Source organism: Exophiala bonariae, assembly GCF_035927105.1.
Source record: "Exophiala bonariae strain CCFEE 5792 chromosome Unknown scaffold_5, whole genome shotgun sequence".
Lineage (NCBI taxonomy): Eukaryota > Fungi > Ascomycota > Eurotiomycetes > Chaetothyriales > Herpotrichiellaceae > Exophiala > Exophiala bonariae.
In genome coordinates this window covers 607990-632781 of record NW_027042480.1, presented here as the reverse complement: position 1 = coordinate 632781, position 24792 = coordinate 607990, and the positions used below count along the sequence as shown (strand labels likewise).

Sequence of the window (24792 nt, the reverse complement as noted above, 5' to 3'; positions counted from 1 at the left end):
TGACCTTCAGGCCCAGTACGCTAAGGGATCTCGGCATAAATCAGGTCTCCTTTCTCCGGAGGTTGCAGAAAATCATCTGGCACCTTTTCTGGTAATTGTCGAACTTCTGCCCACTGTCGCAGCGACTCATAGTTGCGGCATTTATGTTGGGTATTGAAGTCGACAAAGGCCGATGGGTAACTCTGATTGTGCCATACCTGTCCTAGAAATCCTAGGTCTGGTTTACACATCAATTGCTGGCGAAGAATATCGAGACAATGTGCTGCCGATGGTTAGTCGAGTTACTCCTAGCAGCATATCGAGTTCAAGTTTCTCACAAACGTGCAACTGCACAATTCGATCCTCATTCTTGAATGCTCCCTTGCCAAGGGCACGGTAATAATCGAAGTTGTACCACAGTGCCTGTCGGAGCAAATTCTGCCCAGTAGTCAGTACTCTTTCCCACCACCATTGTTCGGCTCAAATATCTCTTACCAGGCAGTGGAGATGATGAAGACCTTCGACATTGGCTGGAAATCCTCCTCCATGTTTGGGATTGATCTTAACTTGATCATGGCGGAACCCTGCTTGGTTCGCTTGTTTTTCAGGTACCACCACTGATCGATCTGTTTTTCACGCTTCTTATCAGAGCTGTATTGCATGCAAGTTTCAAGTTTTGCCTTACAATTGACCCCGAGTGCTTCCCATGCCGCATCCACCTCGGGACTGCCTTGTTTTCGATATTCGTTTTCTTTGAGAAATGAGCCGTTGAACCTGACTACATTGTATGAAAGGTCGATCTGTTCGAGAAGTGGCGCTATCATGTAGGTCAGCAGAGTGCGGTGTCTCAAAGGACTGAACCTACTGTTCTGTGATACCCGGGCTGTGCACTCGAAATTCTTGTCCAGGAAGAAATGCTGCCCGATGAGCACAACAGCGACCAGTGCAAAGCAGACGTTCAAGGCAAAGCTAACAACAATAGGCCATCTCGAAATGGTCGTTGGATTTTGTTCAATTTCCTTGTCCGAGTCTGGCAGGAGCGCTTCTTCATCCTCGTCGGCAGAACCACCTAGTCGTCGATCTTTCATCTTCGCAATATGAGCATCATTAGCTTAAGATGGAGAAGAGTGGGAAGGTATGTTTTGGCAATAGCTCATTTCTAATCGCGTTACAGAGTTTTCAATTCATTTCTCATTCTACTTGTCATGGCGAAATGCTATTTTGGCCAGCTTTGATCAAGTTTGTAGTTGGCGTTTATTGTATCGCAAACCCAAGCGAGCTATGACAAGCTAGAGCACTTGAATACGAACCGAACGGCTTCATTTCAAGACGCCCGCCTATCCTGCAAATGGCTGAGCAATGCGACATCCCGTCCAGAATGCTCCTCATCCAAGCTACGACGTACGTTTCTGAGGGCATGGCAAATCATTGTCGCCCACGATCTGTATGCCACGCCTCATCTGACCATTCGTGGCTGTTGGCTCAAGGCGAAGCTTGAGCTCTTGGCCATCGGCAGGCCTGGGCATCGACACCCATTTTTGTCTCAGATCTCGTATTCGCGTGTTTTTTGACGAATGGTGGTGGGCATTGCCTTGGCGTGACCATGAATTGCCACAACGCCTTTCAGCTGTGAATCTTATATCTTCTAGACGAGCTTCATTGCTGCATTTACGAGAAAAAACTAATGTGGGGGAACCCAGTTCCAAGAGATCGGTTCTGAATTAGTCGGATACCTGGTACCCATTGCAAAGCATGTACCAAGCTGTTCGTTGCATCGGGCCAATCGATCGCCAGAGGCGGCCCATGATGCCATTTTTCAGAAGTCGGTTTCTGAACGCGAAACACGTCCTCCCTGTAATCCATAGTGAGCTTGGGTATTCCAGCCGCATGGAAAGCAGTCGTGTTGAGAAAATCTATGAATGGAGTGGAATGGGCTTTGAAGATATTGGGTGGTCTCTCAGTCCAACCTTGAGGGGCTTGGTCGGTTTCGAGCTCGGTCTTCGAATCTTCAGCGTCAGCCCTACAACAAAACCACTCTGCCTCGGTCGAATACCTCGTATTCACGGGTCCGTGGAGTTGGTTTTGGCTCACGAGGCAGACTTCAATTAAAGTACGTTCACTTGGCTTGGGAGTCTAGTGTTGCAATTACCAGATCTAGACACACAGACAAGAAGACCTGCTGCAGGACCAAGAGTACCGTTCCTTCGCCCTTACCAGATATGGAACAGCAAATAAATGGTGCAAAGCATCAGCGGCAGAACACGAGCGTTTGTCTCGAGGGACTGGATGGAAGGTGAGTTGTCGTACTGTACAACAGGCTCGAGCTCGAGGTCATCGAGAGGTTGATTCGCATGACGACCAAAAGAGCCACTCGTTCGTGACTTGCACCAACTCTAGTTGATGACATGAACTCTCCAGCCAGAAACAGCGTTGCATATATCAAGGACCATGTCCGACCTGAAAGAAAACCCTGGACTACTTGAGGAAGGAGTAATCAATCCTCTTGATCACTGCATTCACTTCTTTCAACCGTCCCAGAATCTACCACCCATTCTAGTTACAACCATGTTGTTCAAGGCCATCCTCATTGCTGCATTGCTACCCATTATTGGTGTTCTGGCTGCACCAACACCACAATATGGAGACTAGTAAGTTTCGTTTTTTTCGACAGAGGCCAGTTCGACCAAGTCCGCAAGACTTCCTGCTAATGTGGTTTGAATGAAGTGGGAATTATGGAGATTATGGCTCATATGCTGGTGTTGCACCACCGCCAGCAGGAGTAAGTTTCATTGTTCCGTAACCTGGCTATTGAGCCTGATCACTCTGTCCAACAATGCTAACACTCATGTTCTACAGGCTCCCAACCCATATGGGTATGATCTCATCCTATCATAGCTGTTGAAGCATCACGTGGTGTCTAACTGAGTCACAGTTCTTATGGAGACTATGGAGCCTACAAGGAGTGAGGAGCGACAAAGGTTCTTGGTCACCTGGAAAAATATCTGTTGAGACGGTGATATACAGCAACAAGCATAGTTGGTACACGAAGCTTTGAATATGTGGAGAGAGTAGAGACATGGGTGTGTTGAAGCAACATAATAGCATCTTTAGTAGCATAATCTAGGTCAATCAATCAAACACCCTCTACTGAGAACGAGAGATAATTTGGTATGCCATCTAGTTATAGACTTGGATGCTTCTAGTAGCTTGTTCCCTCTGTCAAACTCGGTGGGTCATGACAGTATATCACTTACAAAGCCTCTCTCTCCCTTCTCAAGCAACTATCAACAACAACCCTAGGCCTAGACATATACCAAGGCGAAGAAGCATCTGTCCGCCACGTACCGGCCCAAGGAGGGTGAGATTCCACCACAAACTTGGATTCATTCGCGCCGTCCTCTTTCTGGTTAGATGCACTGGGCATTCGGGGAATTGCGTGCTGCACCAATTTCGGAACTCACTTGATGACAAAGTACTTCGCACAAGATCTAGGGCGGATCTTTCAGACATTTTGCCGCTGGATGTAATTTGGAGCGCCAGTAGTGTTTTCACGAACCCTGGAGGCTGATGCAGACCCCTGACTTTCAAGTTTCCCAGCTTCGACCCTTCAGAAATGATCATAGCTCCGTCGTACTACAATTCCAAGACGCGGTGCCGCACACACGGGGTACAACAAGAAGCATTATTTACTGCGTCATTAATGACTCTGACGTCGAGCTCTGACAGATATTGGGGTACGGAAGACGGATATATGTAAGTCATCTACACATCTTGCCGAAGCGAGGTTCGATGTGGCCTGGGCGGGCGGCTTCTGTGGTGGAAACGAGCTTCGGAATTATTTCAGTGAGACGCAGGTCCCCGTGGTCCCCAAAGCTTAGGCTCCAGGTCAAACCAATATCAGGCATTCAGATCTCCCCGGGTATGGGTCCGGGCCTGGGATCGCCATGTTTAGCACCTGGAAGGCTCCAACCCGCCCAATGACACGTCCCAAACCCCAGCCTGGTCTGTTTGACCAGCAGCCCAGCTTACTCGATTCGGTCTTTCGAAACACCTCAAGGCTCCTCCTTTCTCCAGTCTGTGCCACAAGTCCACCGACCAGCCATGCAAATCCTCAACGCGCTCGCTGCTGGAGCCCGGAGCCCTGAGACTCGAGCCTCCGCCCGCCTTCACCCCTTCTTCTTGGTCACTTCAACACTTCGTTCGCTGTCACCTCCAACTTGATACAGCTCCTCGTTGCTAACGCCGTTGCCATTCTGAATCTTCTTGGTCAAACAAGTGACCCTTTTACTATACCGGCCACCCTTCAATAGTATACCAGAAGAACCATTTCTCCTCCTCGGCAATCCTTCAAATTCTATCAAAATTGCCTGGGGGCCGCCCGTGTTGCTTATACCACTATACACATCCAATTTCCCCTACCATCCATGGCCTTACGCTAAAGTCTGCCCAACGGCTGATCTCTCATTTCACTACCCATGCCACCACCTTCATAGTCCCGTGCGCAAAAGGAGCTACTCTTGGGTCTACCGACAATACTTCACTACGACGGCTATTAGCTTCACCTGATTACATCGTCGCCTCCCTCCTCCCTCCTCCCTCCTCGTCCTCATCTCCATCCACCCGACTTCGCTGCTTCTTTGCCTGCACCTGCCTGCTTCTGCCCGACATGCACGCAGGCAGGATGTTTCCCAACATGTTCAGCCTACATAAGCGACAGCAGGGTCAAGGTGGCTCCGACTTGCCCTCGAGTATAGGAAACCCGAACACAAGCCTTCCTCCAACCATAGGCCCGGATGGCATTGTCACTGACGCCACCACGGCACCGATCGCAACAGCAAATGCCATCTCAGGACTCACCACCGTCGTGGAAACATTAACACTGGCCCAGACGGGCCCAAGTCCTACCACCATCACAACCGAGCGAACAAAGACCATCACCAACGCCCTCGAATATGCTTCACTCACTTCAGCTGCTGCCGCCAAATCTACATCAGCCCGAGCCACTTCACAATCTGCTTCCAAATCCACATCATCTCCCACCGCAACCGCGGCTGCATCTTCATCGTCTTCCTCGAATCTCAGTACCCTTGTTCCAGCAATCGTCGTACCAGTGGTGGTAGTTCTCATCGCTTCCCTTGCCCTCTTCTGGTTCTTCATGCGACGGAGGCATAGGCGCGAACTCCAGAGTCAACCAGAGTTCGTTATGGCTGGTAAGGGAGAGAAATTGAACAGTCGATCAAGCAGTGCTCGTTCGGCAAACTCAAGTTCATGGCCCGCAGAGAAGCGTTCACCAGAGGTTCCTCAAAAAGAGATGCAATCACTCGCCAAATCCCCTCCCACGCCGAACTCCGAGTGGAAGTCGCCTAAAATTGGTATTGGTATATCTCATGAGTCTTTTGCTACAACTGGCCAGAAATCATCCAGTCAACATGTTGCTGGAATGGTAAGAGGAGAGCCTCGACCATATCAGAATAGCAATGGACATTCATCGGGAGCTCGCCCTGCAACGTCTGGACGTGGCCAACCTCCAATAGCTACCGACCGTGAACAAAATCGAAATAGAAGCAACAGTACTCCTGGCCAGCGAGGTATGCCTCCATCTTCAAGATCAGGGCCAAGTCCAACACCTAGATCTGGTCCTAGCCCGGTCCCTCGAGGACTTCCTGGCCCCAATTCTACCAATCCCAAGCAAGGTGTCACCAGTCCCCTTCTCAATGGAGGTCCAATACCAGTCACAGGACCCCTTCGATTACGTGATCCATCTCCTGGTATGGGCCACAACACTCGTGCTCAAGCACCGACCCGCCTTGAAGCTCCTGGCGCCTACAATGGCAACTCATCCATCTCCCAGTACTCACCCATTGTTAAGGATACTCCTACTTCGGCGACCCCTGTTCAGAGCAATAACAACAAACGAGGGCCACCTCCACCCCTCAAGACTTCAAATTTTGCTAATCCCAGATCTCCCGCCACAGATTCACCCACAGGTCTAAGTGACGAAAACTTACGAATTGCTAGACTGGCCACCTCATCACGGCTGGGTTATAGTGTGGGTGAACCAAGTCCATCACCAAAGCTGCCACCTCCAGCAACACGATCTCAGTTAATCCCTCGCGAAAGCCCGAAGGAGTCTCATGAACGATTCTTCGCCGGCAGCCGCGCACATAGCAGGGAGAATTCTCAAGAAGAGCAACATTCGCATAAGCGCCAAAGCATGATATCGGATGCTGACGAGTATGAAGACATTGATGCCAAGTCCGACATAAGCAGTCTGAATGAGTTCGAGCGCTTCGACTTCACCGATGGAGCCAACAGTCGTACTGGAAGTGCAGCTGGACATTCCCTGAATTACTTTGCTGCTCAAAACAGTCCTGCCAGTGGTCGTGGAAGCCCCTTTGGCAATGTCACTCTCGAAAGGTGGTGATGCAAATCACATTTCTTCTCACATTTCTTCTGTTATTCCTGCAGACATTCTTTGTCATTGGTCAATCGTTTTTTCCAGTATGCAAGCCATCTTTCCGCCAATTCACGGTCACGACATACTATTGGTTCTTCTCCATCTCATGTGCTATGTTAAACAGTCATCTTCCTACATCGATCATCAACAATCACTTACTTTTCTGCGTTGGAAGGATAAAAAAGGAAGGGAGAAAGGAGCCCTTCGCCTCAAACAATGCATCCGAATGATACCCCGTCTATCTATCTTACCCAGAGCTCATGACACACTCAAATTACCGGTGTGACCATCGTCTCACAACACTCATCCTCAACCTCAACAACCATCACATCATATAATTATATATTTCCCAAGTCGGTCTCAGCCTTGCCTACCTACTGGGTTCAGAAAGAGGCGCATCAAAAGACGCATCACATATAAATATAATCTCGCCCAAAGACATGATCTTCACGAAAGAAGAGGAGATAACAGGTGACAGAAGGTACCACTATCTCCTCCTTCACGGCGATGGTGTTCTACTTTACTATCCCAAATTCATGTTACATTATGAAGGGTGAAACCTCCGTTTAGAAGATTAGAAGTCAGGAAAAATGATATTTCTTATATACTCTTCAACACAGATAATCGGTATACTGTAATGCCCTTTTTCATACCATTCGCCCTTTCGTGTTACATAGCCTATTCCTAGGTTAGTACTTGAAAGTCTCGTGCCATGACATGACAGCATACACCATGTCACAATCTCTTGAAATCGGCCACCAATACCCCCCTTGGAGTTTCAAAGACGTGGGAATAAGGCTAAATCTAGGGAGAGATACCCACGACTTGTTCTGAACATGCAAAGTTCGAGCTTAGATGCCGAGTAAACCAGAAGGACGAATACAATCATTCGCCATATGCGAGTAGATTAGGTAGCTGATGAAGAACCAAAAGCTAGTTATCCTAGAACTAAACTAAATCAAACTTCGCATCACCTTTTTGGCATCCCATCCTAGAGCCCTCCTTGCCTTGCCTAGCCTAGCATGACAAAGTCTGATAAAGAGAAATTTCATGGCTTTCTCTGTGCTGAGGACATCATCGCGCGGTCGACCTCAGCGGGTTTCGAGGGAGCGATGAAGCGTTCTTCCCTTCTTGCATCGCGTCGCATTGCATTTTAGTGTGAATAACCCAGACCCAGACCCGTATCCATAATCTCGTGTTTTCGCTGCGTTTCCCAATTTTTTGAAACTCCCGGTCCTGCCTTCCGTATATTCCGCAGTAAGTTAAAATCATTTCCAACTGTTTCCCTAAATCGTAGTCGTAGTTATAGTCGTGTCGTGTCGGTCATATGTATATCATGTCGTGAGAGTTGTCGTGGTGTTGTTTCGTAGGGTTTTGTGTGGTGTTTTGTTGAGCTATCATGATGACGTGTGAATGGATTAAATGGTGTTGGCATGACGAACAGCAAGATTTTTAGACACTATTGATGTCCGCTCGTAGCTAGATCTGAAACCCAACAGGGTCGATACGCATGCGAGGTTTGCAGGTCGCAGATGCTAGTCCAATAGCTAGCGGGGAGTTTCCCACGACAGTGGTTCTAGAGGAGAGTGTGTGTCGGCCCTACAGGGTGATGGGCGCACGCACAGCACAGGGGTGGATGGCGTTCGTGGACTCAAGGATCCATCGCCGTTCTCACACATTGCTCTCAATATGTGCTTCGCTCAAACATAGCCTGCGGTGGGTCGGTTGTCGCACGACCCACACATAAAGTGTAAAGATTTCTCAAACACAGCGCGAGCCATGACAAGGAAGGAAGGATTTATCCCCGCCTCTCCTCCACTGCAGCGCCAGCCTCCTTCCCCCAGAAAAAGGTATGGCGACGATTATGCCTGTGCAGATGCAGATGCGAGGCCTTGTCGACCGCCCGCTTCTCCAGCTCCGAGACCACGTCTCTCTTGGACGTCTCTGCTTCAGCGGGCTCCCCGTCCTCAACAGGGCTGATGGACGACAAGGCTTCTTTCTTTTCCACGCTTGCTTCGCGCTTGTCGTTGACGGTTCCGTCAATGCTGTTGTGGTCGTCGTCTTCGAAATATCCGTGGTCCAGCGCAGTCACGGTCACGTAGTCGACGTTTCCATCGACCTGCGCGCCACCCCTGTCGAGCTCCTCCGCGTTTGGTGCCGGGGTAGTTTCGGGGACCGCAGGGTCGAACTGGGTGTTTTCGTCTTCTGTCTCAGTGGCGCCGGACACGCCGGGTACACTAGTCTGGGACGCTTGGAAGTTGGCGCGGTTGCCGCCGCCGTTCCACGAGCCGCCTCCAAATGACTTGGTATGTCTGCCGTTGCCGCCGCGGCTGAACCCTGTGCTTGGAGCTGCTTCACTGCCAGGGCCAAACGACTGTGACAGTGGTCCGCTGGGTTTGCCGCTAAAGTCACTGGGTGCAGGGTAAGGGCCGGCGGTGGCTGCTGTGATTGGTGGACCCCACGATGTTGCGGTTGGGCCCTGGTTTGGATCAGGGCTGTGTGGGAAGTTACCAGCATCGGGGCTCTGGTAGACCTTGAGAGAATTGATTGACCAGAAAGCATCCTTGAACGCCGACGGGTTGTTCTGCACGAACGACTGGCACGTCGGCGCCTTCGAGCTACAGACCGGGTCGGTCGTCCAGACGTTAGCGGCCCAATCTCCACAGAAAGTCGTGTCAAAGACGATTTGATGGTTGGAGAAGAAATTGTCGATCTTGCACCCACCGCCGAAGCGTGCGGCTGGCTGGCCCCAGTTGCCGGGATTGGGGGATCCAGACGAGATATCCATGGGGATGGCGCTGCGAGGGAAGAACCAGATGGAGATGTGGTCGCTCGTCCACTCGGTTGCATAGACACCTCCTTGTCCTTGGTTGAAGCCTGTACCGTAGGAAGCAGAGTTTGACATGAGGATTCCGCAACCAGCGCTGTTGGCCTGGCCGGCAGCGTTGACATCACAGTTTGGGGTGGAGATGGTGCCAGAGAAGAGGCCGGTGTTTGTAATCGAGCAGCCTTGATTTGTGTGCAGTGCCATTGAGTTGGATACTTGACTGTTGACACCTTCAATGATATCAATTTCTCCACCTTGAGGCCAGTTTGGTCCTACCGTCCAAAAGGCTGGCCAGGTGCCGCAAATCCCGCCGGGCATGTGCGAAGCGTCGAGAATGATCAGTCCGTGAGTATAGGATTTCTTGCTCGTCAGTCGGACACTTTGGCGGCCAGAGCCCGAAGCCACATTGGTGTGGTCGACTCCCATATATATAGCATTGTTGTTGGTGTTCACAAGTCCAGCAGCCTGCGCAGCAGACTGCCCGACATATGTGACGTATCCATTTGTTGGATCCGGAGCCGTGAAGAACTCGAACATGGCGAAGAACTTGTCGATGCTGTAGTCGTCTTGAAGCACATAGCCAGCTGCGCTAAAACGTATGAGCCCCGCCAGGGAGATCAAGAATGTTGATGATAGCATCTTTTTTGATCCAGATATTGTCTGCAAATAGGAAGGACTGTTGTTCTGCTCTTGGTTAAGGATAAGGAGCGACAGTGGGGACAGCAAAGCAGAAAAAGGAATGGACGCAATTGATTTGCTAAAGAGCGAATGCTTTTTGGTATATCTGGAGGTTTAGAGAGTGAATGGAGATGGCTCATAAGGCACAAAGGAATGAGCTGTGAATACATATACTCGGTACAAGTGACCAGGTCACCAGGTACCATTTGCCCAGATAGGGGTGGATTTCTGCAATCCTCATTCGTAGGGTCCGAATCAGAATCTAGGCGTTTGGTGGAAGACACGAGGACCCCACCTCAGATGTCCGATGGCACGGATGAACTTGCATCATGCATGTAGACACTGTCGCGTAGATGACGCGGGTGAAGGGTCTTTGCTATAGGTGAATTCCTGATGGATTGCAAGGCAAGGGAGTAAGGGGTCATAGTTTGGCACAGGTGGCCACTGGCGGGCCAAGAGGTGCAGCGGACTTGGGTCCGGAAGCACTGATGATGGTCCTTGATAATGGACAATTGCTGATTAAAAGATGAGAGGTATTCCTTACTGGCCCCATTGAGGTTTGATTGCGTTCAAGAGAGCACATATTCTGATACTCCATAATCATGATTACCTTGAAAAGTAGAACCAAAGTGGGGGAATGTGGCAAAGAATATTAGGAATATCGATGTGATTCAATGATAGCTGACGTGCCTGAAACGGCGGTGGCTGATCGGTCTTGGGAAGATGGACATGGAGGTCCGCACAGATGAAACCTGTGAGTGAAAAGACCAAAAAATGTAAGCTGGTATGCAAGGTATGATAGGCTGACTGCATTGGCCCTCGAATATTGAACGTGCTTGGAGGCGTGGAGCTGGCGAGTCAAAAACGCGTAAAAAGAGGAACAGACGGAGCAAAGAAGGCGGCCAGTTGATAAGGGGCAGGGCTGATGGAGCTTGACGTCTTCGAAGACCCAATCATAACGCGACGGGTGCCGGGTCACGTGTCGAGCTACAGAGATCGACTCGCCATTTTGACGGCCCCGAGGGCTCCGGCGACTGAGACCTGAATGTATTTTGTACTCACATGGGAATGTGTGACTCGGGTAGCAACGAATTATTGTGGATTATTTTCTGGGACTATAAGCAGATCGGACATACGAGGCGAAGCGATCCATCCTCCAGTTGTCTTGGAACTAAACATTTCTGGTGATACAAATGGCGACACGAGAAAACCACAAGAGAGCCCAAGGTGTCAGCGCCACCATTCGACCTCTCTTCTTCGGATGGCTCTTGCCGATTCGTATCGACTGTGGCTTTACCTTTGCCACGACCCACTTCTGGCTCATCCGATTCTATCTCTGACTGAGCACGATGTCGACGTTGTGATCTGACTTCCTCTTTCTTCTGCCACTCATCCCAAATAGGAACACCAATGCCGGGTCCCCATCCTCGATGTCGACATACCTCACAGACTTGTCCTCTTGGTCTCCATCCACGCTGTCGGAGAGCTGTGACTTCATCGAGTCGAACAAATACATCTTTGTCCAGCATTGAATTTGACAGAGCCAAAAGTGACTCCTCATATGCATAAGCTGAAAAAATCGAACCGATCACATTTCTCAATTCTGATAACGACGGACTGCTTTCAGCTGCATGGGTAAGAAATGCGCGAAGAATGCGCAGGAACATCATATCTCGAGCTCCTGAACTCTCCCGAACTGAAGTGGTGTTCACCAACAAAGAAGTAAACACTTGCTGAATGACACTTCGTAATGATGTGGTGACATCAGCTTCTTGGTCCGACATTTCTTGCAATGAGCCCATGGACAAATCACGAGCAATAGTGACCACTGAAATTATGAGCTCTAACCAGAGCTCCTCTTCGAAACCGAGGGCTCTTGTAGCACTGGTAGCTCTTCTCGGAGACTTCGCTGGTCCTGTTGATTTGGGAGCATTTTTCATCTGGGTTTGGCACAACCAAGTTCCAATCTGAGCATATTTTTCCACAGACTCCAGCAGGCTCGTAACAGGATGCAGGATAGACCTTTCATCGTTGTCCCCTAATGGCTTTGACGTGACCGTCTTCAACGTAGTTCCCAGAAAGGATAGATGTTGCCGTAATCGTTTCATGGCTTCTTTGATATGACCTTGCTGTGCTTGCAGAATTACCACAGCATCAATGATTCCGCTTTCTTCGATCGTTGGTAACACCTCTTCAAGGCGCAAGTCGCCTGCTTTAACATGCTCAACATAATCTCTTACATGATCAGAGTCAAATTGGCAAAGAAGGCGGATGTATAGTTCCTTGAGGCTATTGTTGTAATCTTGTCGAAGACCAGGCCGGTCATTTGGCTCAAGCAGAATCCTTAAATATGTGTATTGACCATACTCGTCCTCACTAAGCACATTGAGAAAGGTTTGGTGCAGGTCCTGAGCGACTTCATCAATAGTCATCGCCGCTTTCTCAACATCGGTGTTGACCAAGTCTCCAGCGTGCTCCTCAATTACCTTCCTGACTTCAAGTCGCTGCTCTTCGAGCAACGTGGAGCTTGTTTTGAGGCAATCAAAGATAGCTGCAAACACATCCACTTGAGCCTCAGTATCCAAGAAGTAAGTATGAATCATGTCAGCGAAGTGGTGCTCTTGTTTGAGGACTGATTTGAGGACTCGATAGAAGTGCGCATCTTGAAGCAACGAGACAAAGTCCAGAATGTTGGGTGGCTGATAGATAGACAATAGATATTCCACGCTGAGTTGAGCGTCGTCCCGCATTCCTTCCTCGGGGTATTGACATAGACGGGAAAATACCTGTTGTAAGATAGTCCCGGAAAAGATCATGTATTGAGGGAATTTGGCCAAGTTGCGAGCGATAAACATGTCCAAGTAAATGGTATCTTCAGCGTCAAATCCTGAAGCCATGACCTCCAACATGATTCGGACAACGTACTGTCGTGTGTAAATGCGTCTCATGGAGGTTTGAGAAGTCTGTGATCCACTGAGAGCATCTTCATCACTCAGATTCAGGAAGCTATCCTCAAATGCTTCATTCAACGCAGCGATAAAACTTGGTGCATCAAAATGCAGAATTTGAGAAAGTCTCTCGAAAGACTCGGCCGTCGTCTTGCTCGTATCACCCTTACTCTTTGTAACCCCGTTGGCCGCTCTTTTCCCAGAGAAGAAGAAATCATAGATCTGGCTCTTTGCTTGGCTTGATTCGTCTTCGGTCATGTCCGTCCCTGTGGGATAAACACGGCTAGTAAGGATAAATGAGATGTATGGAAATATCTTCTGCGCCAATTGGTATTCATCAGCCGACGAAGTGCTGGATAGTGAGGTTGGACCATCAGATTCGGCAAACCCCAGGAGTAGGGTTAGAGGACTTGTGAAATCTCGTAGTGCCATAGTCCAGACATAGATATATGCGTCGTACAGGTTGTGCTGCCTGCAAAGGGTGGTGATCTGATCCAGATCCATGGTTGATGTTTCAAGCATACAAATGATCTCTTCCAATGTTGATGGAGAGTGTGTGATGACAAAATGGTCAATCATTGTCTTCAACACTGGTGGTGGCAGGGAGACTATTGTTCGGTCAAGGATATAGGGTTCCAGGACATCCACAAATAATGGTCCTTCATCATTATCATCATACCAGACAAAAACCTCTTCAAACAGGAAGTCAAGATCCTGCATAACCAGACATGCTTTAATGCACGCCTCAGCCAATTCGACCATTTGCGGCTTTTCGATTGGTTCATTGCCAGCCTGTTGGTTTTTTCCAAATGCATATTTCAGTGAAGCCGCCATCATCTCCAATAGTCTTTCTTGCACTATCTCGTATCGAGCAACATCTTCCTCAGGCAATCCAATTGTGGATTTCTCGCCCTCACCCGTGTAGTATCTGGTTGCCAGTCTAATTGCGCCAATGAAGTCACCTATGTTCATGAGGGCAAGTAAACGATCGGCCCAGTTGGTCAATGCACCAATCCAGATATCATTAAAACCCAGGAGGAAGAGTCTTCCCTTATAGGCACGGAAACTCATATGAAAAGCATCCGCTACCACACCATGCATTGAAGTGTCCTCTTCATCCAGTTGTTCAATGATGGATAACAACTGCTGGGAGTAAAGGTCTGAATGATAGATATTCTTCTTCAACAAGTCAAAAGCTTCAGTCACATGCATGGTGACATCTTCAATGATCAGAAGCTGCTGCGTGATGGTCAAAACGGCGATAACGGATCGGTTTAACCACTGCACGGCGACAATTGCCTCTTCAGCCTGAAAGCGACTTCGGGCCAGGAACTGCAGCTCGGGAGGTTTTTCTTTGTCCCTTTCATCCTCTGAATGTGCTTCGTGAACTTCCAGAATCGTCAGAATGTTCGACCATGCATATACAAGTTTCGTTTTGGAGACGTCGGTATCTTGTGCCTTTAATTTTATAGCGGGGAACCATGCTAAAGCCGCGGTCATTGCGCTATGGGCAGCTACCTCTTTGGGTCTGGCAGCTTTATGTTGAGTTTGAGCTATTGGCGTCGTTGAAACAATGACCAGTAAGTAAGGTGTCAACATAGCAACCAAGCCAAGGCCATCTGTTCTTTGTTCGATATTCCCTAGTGGCAGTGGTGAAAAGGCCAGAACGGAGCTCTTCCTTAATGGCTTAGTTGCACGAGCAACAACTTCGGGATATCTACCCAGAATTCTGGTGGTCCTTACCACCCGTCCCACAGCCCCCATACCCCTTGTGGCCAAATGCGAGAAGGCCATACCTTTATCATCGGCGGAGACCAATGCGGTGTGTCTATAACCGAGAAAGCCAATGTGGGGGACAGCGCTCCCCATAATATGGCCATCGCCACGTCGAGCTTGAGGGTGGGAATTGTCGATAGGTGGAATATGTAGAAATGGTCTGGTGGGCCTCGCCAGCTCCCAGGTAAAGATATGTCCAGTCGAGTGGCCAACCGCAATGGTTGAATGGTCGGCAGAGATGGCGATAGAAGAAACTGCACCACTTTCTGCAGCTTTTGTACCGCTTCCGATTATGGCTTTGTGATTCTGTTGCTGGTCGAATACAAGGACGAGACCCTTGGATGTGCCGATGACGAGTTGATCTGTAGCAGCGAGACATGTAGGCATACCAAAATTGCGCTTCCCAATTTCGGAGAAGGCCTGACCAGTGATCTTCTTGAACTTATTCCATCTTATGACATCCCAAGGGGTTGCGGTATCGTCAGGTTCGGATGGGGGCTGGAAGGCGAAGCTGGCGACGGAGGAGTGGCGCGAATGAGAGCCTAGGAATGCAGGCGAAGCTGAACGTAGGGGAGAGAAGTGGGCACCCGACAGGCGAGACTGAAATCTGGTGTCAAAAGGCCTGTGGACATTTGAAGGACTCCCTCTTCTAGCGGGACTTCGCAGGGAGGCAGTTTCGCTATGGGGTGAGGAAAGCACCGAGCCCTGAATTGACGGAGTGTCGTCTGGGGTTGAAAATGATCCATCATTACTGTGGTCTTCAATCGGTCTTGGAAAAGATAGAATATGGTCTATTCCGTTTGTGACACCATCCTGCAATTCGGCCTGAGCCTCCTCAGGACCTCCGTTCAGGTGGTCAAGCCGATCATGATCGTTGCGTTCAGAGGGGATCTGCGAACTTTGGTCTATGGTGGAAGGATGCTGGGTCAAGGGGATAATGTCTGGGGTATCGTCATCGATGGGATTAGGAAGATGCTGTTCCTGAGTAAAAAGAGGTTCGGAACCTTCGGAGGGTTGTGGATCGCGAAGAGTAGTCTCGCCCTCATCTTGGGTCGAGTTCATCGGGGTATCTGGATCAAGATCATTGCTCCTTTAGGTTATTGGATCATCCCAAGCCTATGAGGACAAATGTGGTCGCAGTCTGGGTCTGCAACTTGGAAGTGACCACGAGGTTAATGCGGGTGGCACGAGGCAAGGACGAGAAGTCAAGAGCAGTATCTTTGGCGACAACTCATGTGATTGTAGGATATCATGATCAGTGGGCAGTTGGAGTCCAATAGTTCTGGTAGAGGATGATATTGATATGGTATCGTATGGGAGTGGACACCTTGGAGAACCGGGCTGAATTATGCAGCCTGACGCGGCAGGAGCATGACAGACACACGTGACTTGAAGCTTGACTGAGGGGCATTGCAGGGCACATGTTTGTACTCGGTCCCTTCCAGAAGAACCACAGGTGGCTCCTTCCTCCAATTTGAACTCAAAATGGGCAGTCAGTCCAGATGCTCAACTTGCAAGTTGCAACTTTTTAAAGTCCGGGGAATCGATCATCCATCAAGCGGGTAGCCAAATCTTTCATAAACATCGATAGCCGAAGTAATCCACAAGAAAATAATTCTACATACATCCCAGCTTGACTTTGTCTTTCAATCAGCCTGCATCTATATATGTCTGTGTTTGTTGAGCAGTGAGGTTTCGGTCATCGAGTTCGACTACGGGTTGAGAACTTGGTCTTCTCGATTTACGGCCGCTGACAAGTCACGTGCTCTAGACTTCCCTCGGCATCTTTCATTTTTTCGGGAATCTGCAGGCAATTTGAAGGTCATCCAGCCATCGAGTTCATCCATCGGTTGTTTCCATCCCTCCACAAGTTTATTGCCTTCTCCAGCTTCTTTCATCAATCACGGTGACCCCGACTATCCGCTATACCACTCTTCCTTTCATATGTCATTCAAATATCTCCAGATTTTTCCTTCTGGACAATTATCAATTCCCATCACATCCTACTAGACACTCTCAAGCGCGCCGTTTACCCGCAATCCCGCCTCTTACTCACGCTCTCAATACGAAGCATGCCGAGATAATATGACGACTGTTTCGCCGCCGAAACCCTGGGAGCGTGCTACCTCCACCGGTCAGTAGACCATCATCTACAACCCCTCCATCTATCCTGACTTATCCTTTCAGCTACTTCTGGAATCTCTACCCCCATAACTTCCACCGCAATGACCGACCCCAGCTCTGCCGCACCGGCCTTGCCCGATCGACCTTCTCCGCTCAATAATGTTATCAATCAAACTGCCTCCAATTACACAAATCAAAATCGTTTCGGTTCTGCGAACAACGCCTACTCTTCTCCATACTCTTCTTACTCCTCCCCATATTCGCGCTTCGGTGGTGGTGGTATGTACGGCGGAATGGGCGGAGGTATGGGCGGCATGTATGGCGGCGGTTACGGTGGATATGGAAACAGCATGTATGGCAACAGCATGTACGGTGGCGGCTATGGAGGGTTTCCGGGCATGCCGGGCGACCCTAATAACCCCAACAACCAGAGCCTAACACAGACCTGGAATCAGAGCACTGCCGCTACCTTTCAGATCATGGAGGGTATTGTTGGGGCATTTGGTGGGTTTGCTCAAATGCTTGAAAGCGCATACATGACCACCCATTCTTCATTCTTTGGTATGTGTGATTATCTTATGACTGGCAATCGAAATCGGGGTCACTAACTAGCCTGACAGCAATGGTTTCAATGGCTGAACAACTAGGAAACCTTCGGCAAACCCTCGGCAGCGTCCTAGGCATATATACTCTCTTGCGATGGATACGCACACTTGTCGCCAAACTCACTGGTCGGCCACCACCAGCTGATGCTACAGCACTCACACCTGCCAACTTCTCATCCTTTCTCTCCGGTGGTACGGCTCCCACAACCCTACCGGATGGTTCACCCGCTCCTACTCGACCATCCAAGAAACCCTTCATCATGTTCGCACTCGCCGTATTTGGCCTTCCATATCTGATGACTAAAATGATCCGAGCATTGGCACGCTCACAAGAAGAAGAAATGCGCCGCCAAGAGCAAATGGCACTATCATCGGGTGCCGTCAATGGTGAGCAAGGTCCTATCGACTACCAAAACTTGGCCTTCTGCCGAGTCTTGTATGATTACAATCCTGCTGCCAACAGCGGCGGTATGGATCTCGCAGTCAAAAAGGGCGATTTTGTAGCAGTGCTTTCAAAAACAGATCCAATGGGCAATGCCTCGGAATGGTGGCGATGTCGAGCCAGAGACGGCAAACAAGGCTACTTACCGTCACCATACCTTGAAGCAGTACAGACCCCTGCCCAAAGAACACAGCCTCAGATTACCGAAGGCAACGCAACCGCATCGGCGCCGGGAAGTCGATCAGGTACTATGAAAGGTACGGGCCCAATCACAGCAGCAACGAAACTGTTAGAAGACAGCAATCGGACAAAATCCCTGAGTTCCATCTACGGCGCTGCCGGCATACCACAGAACAAAGCCCAAGTGCCAGTGCCCGTGCCCATCAGCGCAAAAGGACCGCCAGTAACCGGCAAGCCAGGTGATATCACAGCAGAGAGTTTTCAGAAGAGCGCATTTTATTCATGAAGATGAAAGTCGAGGGTTTGTGTCCAGGAACGCGATGATTTTTGAGAGATATCGAGCGGCTTTTTCTGATCTCTCGACAAATGTGTGTGTGATATAATGTATAGGATCCGGCTGACGGCCTGGAAATGAGTATAGGACTTTTGGGGCGCGTTCTGATATCTTGAGTATAGGGGCGCGCTTGATCGAGCACGTCCCGAGGCGGTCTTGATTGGAACAGCTAGCTAGCAGCTTGGAGTTCCAAGTTTATTTTTGATGAGCCCGCGGGCCAAGCCAAAGTCGGGCGGCAAGGGAAAAGCAAACATGCAATGCAGCAGTGTTCAAGCTTCTCGATCCTTTTACTTTTCTTTCCTTCGCCCCTCGCTCGTTCTGTGCAATCCAATAAAATCAACCACAACCCGTCGTCCTATCCATCCTGTCTTCCCTCCTTGACTGGTACAGGTGTGTTTATGCCTACCCAAACCTAGACCTAGCTCTGCAAACCCGAGAAGGGATTCGTTCTGTACGTTTCCGTCAATCCACCACTAATGGTAGCGCGACTAGTTAACGAGGTCACGGCACGGTATAGAAGTGATGGCCATGATGACAAGTTGTCCGTCCTGCGGATCGGCCGTGCATCCCATCCAGGTTTCTCCACTGACTAGTTACTCTTAGCAGTTACCCGTAGGTATTCTCGTCAGGTATTCTCGTCAGGTATTCTCGTAGGTAGGCACCACATGTGTCGGATATAAACAATTCACCAATAAATATATGGCCGCCCAGCATGAATAAATATCTGAGAACCCAAGTTATGTAGATACCCAATATCCAACTCCCTTAGGTACCTAACAGATACATCTATCTACCACGCCGGAATACCATACAAAGTCTCCGAATATCTTTTCGATCTCCTAGGCGGTTGATTAGGTAGGTAGGTAGTAAAGTTTCATTTAAGCACAATGCCACAACATACTAAAAAACGACTCTTCAATCTAACTGATGAGGAGACTGAAATGACGAAGATGCAGAAAGAACAGAAACAAACAATTCATGAATTCGACAAGGCAAGTGCAAGAACTGAAAAACCCCCAATGAACGCCCGCCTGTTCTGTTCTGTTCTGTCCTATCCTGCCAACTGAGGCATTAGGTATCCCATCCAAGTGCAATGGTGGTACTGTCTGAACCCGCGGGTTGCGTCGCTTGAGCGTCCTTTCGGCTCTGCGTTTCCCAATTCCGATCCCAATTCCGTCTCTCCTATGCGTGTGGTGCGTGTCTGTATGCGTGTATCGTTGTGTATATGCTGCTTGCTGTGCGATGATCCTGTGGTGGGGAATGTGCAGCAGCGATGATGGGTTTGTAATGTTTTGTCTCCCCGAGGGTGAAGGCTTTCGACATATACTGCATGCTTAACCGTGGCGCATTCAGATCCTCATACCGCGGACACCGCGGGATATACCGGAAGCTACATTCGAGGAAGAGAATAAATCTTAGTTTTTTGATCGACGAGGCTTGACCAGGTAGGGGGTGGATGGATTAATGGGAGATGAGGTGGGTAGAGAGCCAGAAAGGGGAACTTTGGGAAGAGAAGACACATACCACGTTTCGCACTACTGAGCTTCGGCTCATCTTCGTCCTCCTCGTCGTCCGAGCTGTTATCGGAGCTTTCGCAGTTGGAGTCCTCACTACTCTCGTCACTCTCACTCGCTGCATCCCTGCTGTTGCGCCGGCTCCCAGAGCTTCGCGCGCCGTTCACCACCAGCGGTCCGGTATTGGACGAGTGGTGGGCCTTGGTGCCGTGGCTTTTGTCCGTCGATGTCGACGAAGACACCGCACCGCCGCTGGATTTACTCCGCTTGTGGATCTTTTTCTGGGACGAGATGGACACCTGGGTGGTCCTGTTGTCGGAAACGGGTTTGGAGGTGTTGGTTGTGGAATATCCTGAGCCGATGTCGTCTTTGACTTGTTTCACGCTGATTTTGCGTCCGCCGATGCTCCGTCCGTCGAGGCCTCGGATCGCAGTCAGGGCTTGTTGGGGTGTTTGAAACCGTGCACGTGCCGTGCCTTTTCCTTTGCCCAGTTTACGGCTATCTGGGTGGATCTCAAGGTAGGTGAGATGTCCGTAGGCACGGAGCGTGTTGCGTAGTTCGATTTCAGAGTGGTAGTAGGGGAGGCCGGAGAGGAAAACAGAGGTCCCATCATTCACTGGTGGTCGGGATTTGCTTGTGGGTTGGCTGAATGCTGTGGTTGTGGGATAGCTCGGAGCATAATGGGTTGGTGATGTTGGGTAATCTCCACGAACAGGAGTTGTGTTGTATGCTGGTGCAATCTGGTATGGATATGGATATTTGGTCATTCCAGACGCATACAGTGGCAGTCCATTAGGTGTTGACGTTGACGATGTCATACCGGGGTCGAAACTGTATTGTGTGCCATAGCTTGTAGACCCAGTTTGAGTATTTGAGCTGGTGTAGGGCCTTCTCGCATTAGCATTAAATATTTCGAAACGCGGAGGGTGTCCATACATAGTGCCAACATGATTGTGCAGAGCAGAGGCTTCTTGAGCACAAGAGTACCGCACGTCGGTTGATCGTGCCTGATCCATGCCGACTGTTTTCTTCGGTCCTTCAATTGACGTCAAGGCTCCTTTCTCGAGGATGGCCAATGAGACAAAGACAGAAAGACCATTCCAACCATTTTGAAGAAACCCCTCTGCATAAAGTCAGCCTTGGGCGAATAAATGTGAATTTGTTATCTCCTGGTGACTTACCATAGACCTGATTCGCAGCGGTCCTCCCTTTGACCGTACAGTGCCCAAGTTGAGACCCATCACGGAGTTCAAACACCTCCGCCTTTAAGCTTTGTTCTCCTCCAAGATGTCGAGTCATATCCTTGAGTTCTTGCCATCTGCACTGACGAGGAATCTTCCACGAGAATCAGTATGAAATGTTAGAGACAAGGAGGGACTATACACACATCCTTGACAATAATGATGAATTGAGCATCATCCTTGCTCGAATCCCGAGCTCGCTGACGTTCCTGAGGCATAGCTGGGAAGAGGTTGAGGATGACACTTGACAAAATGATTAGTCTTTGGCTCGGTAAACCCTGGTTCTTCTTGTTGTCTCAAGAACGTGATGGGATAACGGCCAATGGATTTGGCACTCTTGTTGACAGACACCTTCACCGCAAATATGTGGGAACAGTATGTGGAGGTCAACCTTTATAGAGCTGATCTGATGCATAACCATCAGAAAGGAACGGATGATGGAGATGTGTCAACGGGGAACCGGATGTGCCAGTGCCAGGCAGGCGAGGCTGCAATGATTCCCCACGAACAGGGTTAATTTTGACAAGGGGTACTATTCAGCCACCTGATGCGCGACGGGAACTGCAAGGTCCAGGCCGTGATGGTTCCGTTAGTGACGAAAGGGTTATTGACCTACTAAGATGGGCTTCCAGATTGATGAATTCATAAGTCCGAGGGAGTGCTCCCGCGAAGATGTTAAGTCATTTATAGACCTCAGGCTCTTGATGATACCTCCTGAAGACTGGTACACAAAGACATCAATATTTGCAGTTGTGACTTTTGACAGAGGAGAAATCTCGTGAGACGGATATTGTAACGATCTTGTCGGACCCCTTTCGGGAGAATCGGTTTGAATCAAGGCCGGTCAGTATCAGTGATGGTGGGAGCAAAATGATGTAATAAGTGCAGTAGTCAGGGAGTAGATCTGATATAACATCAAGGTGATCCAAGATCTTCCTCGATCTATTGAATTAGTGATTGATGGGTTCATCTCTGTGACCATCGCCGAAGGCTGATATGGCTGAACCGAAAACGAGGAGCCGTCAACCACGGGGAGAAGGGAGCGCTAAGGCTTGTCCATCCCTGGCAGGCGATAGTAGGAGAACAGGGTAGGGTCCGAGATCTCAGAAGGAGATCTGACAGGAAGACAGATCGGAGCCCACGCCTATCGCAAGCACATGATCACGTACGCAGCAAGGATTTCTAAGAGAGGTTTAGCTGCTGCCCAATTGAACAGAACCGTGCAGGCTTGAAAAGTTGAAGGAGCGCGTTGGCAGGGTTGGTGAATAAAACTGGGTCCCTGGGTACCAGGGTCCCGGTATCTGTGAGAAGGACGCCCTCACATGGGGCGGTAGTACTCCGTATTTGCACGGTTATTCTGTAAGGCTCCTGGCTCACTGACCTGCGAAGCCAAGGATAAATGCTGGGAAAAAGGGCTCAAGAGACGCTTGAGCGTCGAGGGTCGAGCGAAACCGACAATTGTTGGATATCACACACACACACATGAGACCTTGAACGTTTGGTAGCCATACCTCTCGGAAGAGGGTGGTTGGATTAGTATCTCCGGGCCATCAACCACGATCTGAGCCGGTAGTGTCATCTGGAAACCCGAGATCTGGCCCTAGTCGCCAATGCCGGTGGGAGATCTTGCACAGCGGAACATGTGGGGGATCGATCTCACGTGTGAATCGTGTGACCATTTTTGGCCTGTCCTTTGATCAAGTTGAACTGGAGCATGCTGCAACCTACAAATTGAGCCTCATGTCAAAGAGGCATGGTTATACCAAGATATTCCTCCGAGCAGCTTCTGGAGTGAAGCACAAGCATGAATACAAGGACGTGCACGGCAACCTGAGATCCAGGGATGAAAGGACGAGAAAATGATCAGTCGTTCGGATCTGGAGAGGAGTGGGTTGATGGGAGGTTGGATATTGGTGGGTTGAAAGATCCGGGGCGTTTGACTTAAGCCAAATCAGCCAAATCGGTCATCCAGGGATCCAGGGATCCAAGACTTCGGTTACGATACACAAAGGGTACCACCCGGGAGAAGCAGGAACCGAACTTTGCGAGAAAGAGGTCCATCCGTACTCTGGACAAGCTATGCTCGTATCGTAAATAGAAAAGGACTTGTTGCCTAGGAAGGCAGGAGCCAATCTCAAGACTCTTAGAAATCTGTCTTGGGTTCCAATACAATCATGGTCAGAGACGAGCCCCTGGAGATTGCCGAGCGTGCCCCTTGGGCTGCAGCGGCGAAGGGTCCGACCCTTGAACAAGAATCCCGAGTAACTTCCGGCACGGGTGAATGCATGATGGCCATATTTGGTACCGAGCAATTGATCAGTCAAGAGACCTTTGAAATTCGGATTGAGCATTAACATTCGGAGTCGATAATGACAACCGAGCGGGCCCAGAAGATGGGTTTTGGGCGGAACAGATCCAGATTAGCACACGATACTGACAATGGCAGCTCCGGAAAATTGGCAAAGGCTTGCCAGGGGTATGATTGGCTAGCGTACTTTATTTTGTGAGACCCCAATGAGGCAGAGTGTAGACGCGTTGATCTTGTGGGAGTGATGATCGTTCGAGGTACGAGTTACGGCAACTGTAAATATATCTACACGTCGGAACTCACTGACATTCACAACGATCTTGGACTGGTCTCGGATGAAAAGCGGAAAGATTTATTTATTTTACACTGCTTAGCTATCTAAGCAAATCCTCATGCGGCACAATGTGCATGGCAGAATAAAGTGGGCCGGTTCAAAGTCAGGCCAAAGCTGAACAATGATCCAAGCTGGCGTCCTTTCACACCATTGATAGGTGTGTGACGTCGATTGATTTGCCCGAACCGCGATGGACATATGTCCTGCATCTTCCATCTGGTGTCATCATCTTGTCTGTGCTCCTTTGGGGGACACAAGTTGTGTACCGTTCAATTTGGGTCGAGCGACCACTAAATGAAAAGTCCCTCGATCCCATGATTTGTTCTCGCTGTTGGTGATGGTGGAGGATCTGAAATCAAACCGGAGAATATGGTAAAGGCAACCAAGCCAATCTCTGTACCAAACTTGGCGCATGCTCGTGGCATCAGAATCCATCCTAGGCGTAACACAAAACCACACCAGAAAAGTGTGACACCTTAGGCACCGGCGGTGAGATGGTCCTTTGTTGATCTCGTGTAGCCTAGGTCAAAGTCGTATCACTGTCGACCTATTTACTGGGAGCACCTTGGCTGCAAGGGAGTTGGCGTGGAGAATCCATGTATGATTCTGTTCGAAATCGTAGACCATGAGCTGCTGATGAGGCTTCATGTCTGTGGTTGGAAGAATTGCGATGGTGGTTCATTTGACGAAACCAACGACAGTCGCACACCGGTTGCAATAATAAGAGTTCATGCCGAACCGGATAGCACCAGACTGGACAGTCGGGTTGGTCATATCGATACTAAGGGAACGCTGACATCGGGAACAGCGCACAATATCTATTGAGGATTTGGGAGAAGCGGTTCCACTGGAAGATCCGCTGGAGGAGAGACTGTTGACAGAATCACCGCTGGGGTTCTTTGACTTCACAAGAGGGGATAGTCTGGGAGATTTTGTGCCCGCAGCAGCTTGGGCCTGAAGCTGTAAGATGGAGGGTGTTGACGACATGGCTGGAGAAGGATATTGGAAAATCAAGAGGGCTATGTCATTAAAATATATGATATAT

General features: G+C 49.5%; 6 protein-coding genes across 6 annotated transcripts; 2 read left to right on the top strand and 4 right to left on the bottom strand.

The window, feature by feature from the left end:
• Window positions 1-470: 470 nt before the first annotated feature.
• LTR84_010996 (uncharacterized protein) lies at window positions 471-1067 on the bottom strand (the record flags this gene model as incomplete). The annotated part of the gene is made up of 1 exon (XM_064854529.1): window positions 471-1067. One exon carries the CDS (start codon window positions 1065-1067, stop codon window positions 471-473), a length of 597 nt encoding a protein of 198 aa, XP_064709255.1.
• A 3578-nt stretch (window positions 1068-4645) lies between these two features.
• LTR84_010995 (uncharacterized protein) lies at window positions 4646-6403 on the top strand (the record flags this gene model as incomplete). Its single annotated transcript, XM_064854528.1, has 1 exon — window positions 4646-6403. The coding sequence occupies one exon, from the start codon at window positions 4646-4648 to the stop codon at window positions 6401-6403; it is 1758 nt and encodes a 585-aa protein (XP_064709254.1).
• Window positions 6404-8234: 1831 nt separating this feature from the next.
• On the bottom strand, window positions 8235-9902 carry LTR84_010994 (uncharacterized protein; the record flags this gene model as incomplete). The annotated part of the gene is made up of 1 exon (XM_064854527.1): window positions 8235-9902. One exon carries the CDS (start codon window positions 9900-9902, stop codon window positions 8235-8237), a length of 1668 nt encoding a protein of 555 aa, XP_064709253.1.
• A 1154-nt stretch (window positions 9903-11056) lies between these two features.
• LTR84_010993 (uncharacterized protein) lies at window positions 11057-15727 on the bottom strand (the record flags this gene model as incomplete). Its single annotated transcript, XM_064854526.1, has 1 exon — window positions 11057-15727. One exon carries the CDS (start codon window positions 15725-15727, stop codon window positions 11057-11059), a length of 4671 nt encoding a protein of 1556 aa, XP_064709252.1.
• Window positions 15728-16890: 1163 nt separating this feature from the next.
• Window positions 16891-18302, top strand: LTR84_010992 (uncharacterized protein; the record flags this gene model as incomplete). The annotated part of the gene is made up of 2 exons (XM_064854525.1): window positions 16891-17350; window positions 17410-18302. 2 exons carry the CDS (start codon window positions 16891-16893, stop codon window positions 18300-18302), a joined length of 1353 nt encoding a protein of 450 aa, XP_064709251.1.
• A 1438-nt stretch (window positions 18303-19740) lies between these two features.
• Window positions 19741-21323, bottom strand: LTR84_010991 (uncharacterized protein; the record flags this gene model as incomplete). The annotated part of the gene is made up of 4 exons (XM_064854524.1): window positions 19741-20752; window positions 20801-20987; window positions 21046-21199; window positions 21252-21323. 4 exons carry the CDS (start codon window positions 21321-21323, stop codon window positions 19741-19743), a joined length of 1425 nt encoding a protein of 474 aa, XP_064709250.1.
• Between the last annotated feature and the right edge of the window lie 3469 nt (window positions 21324-24792).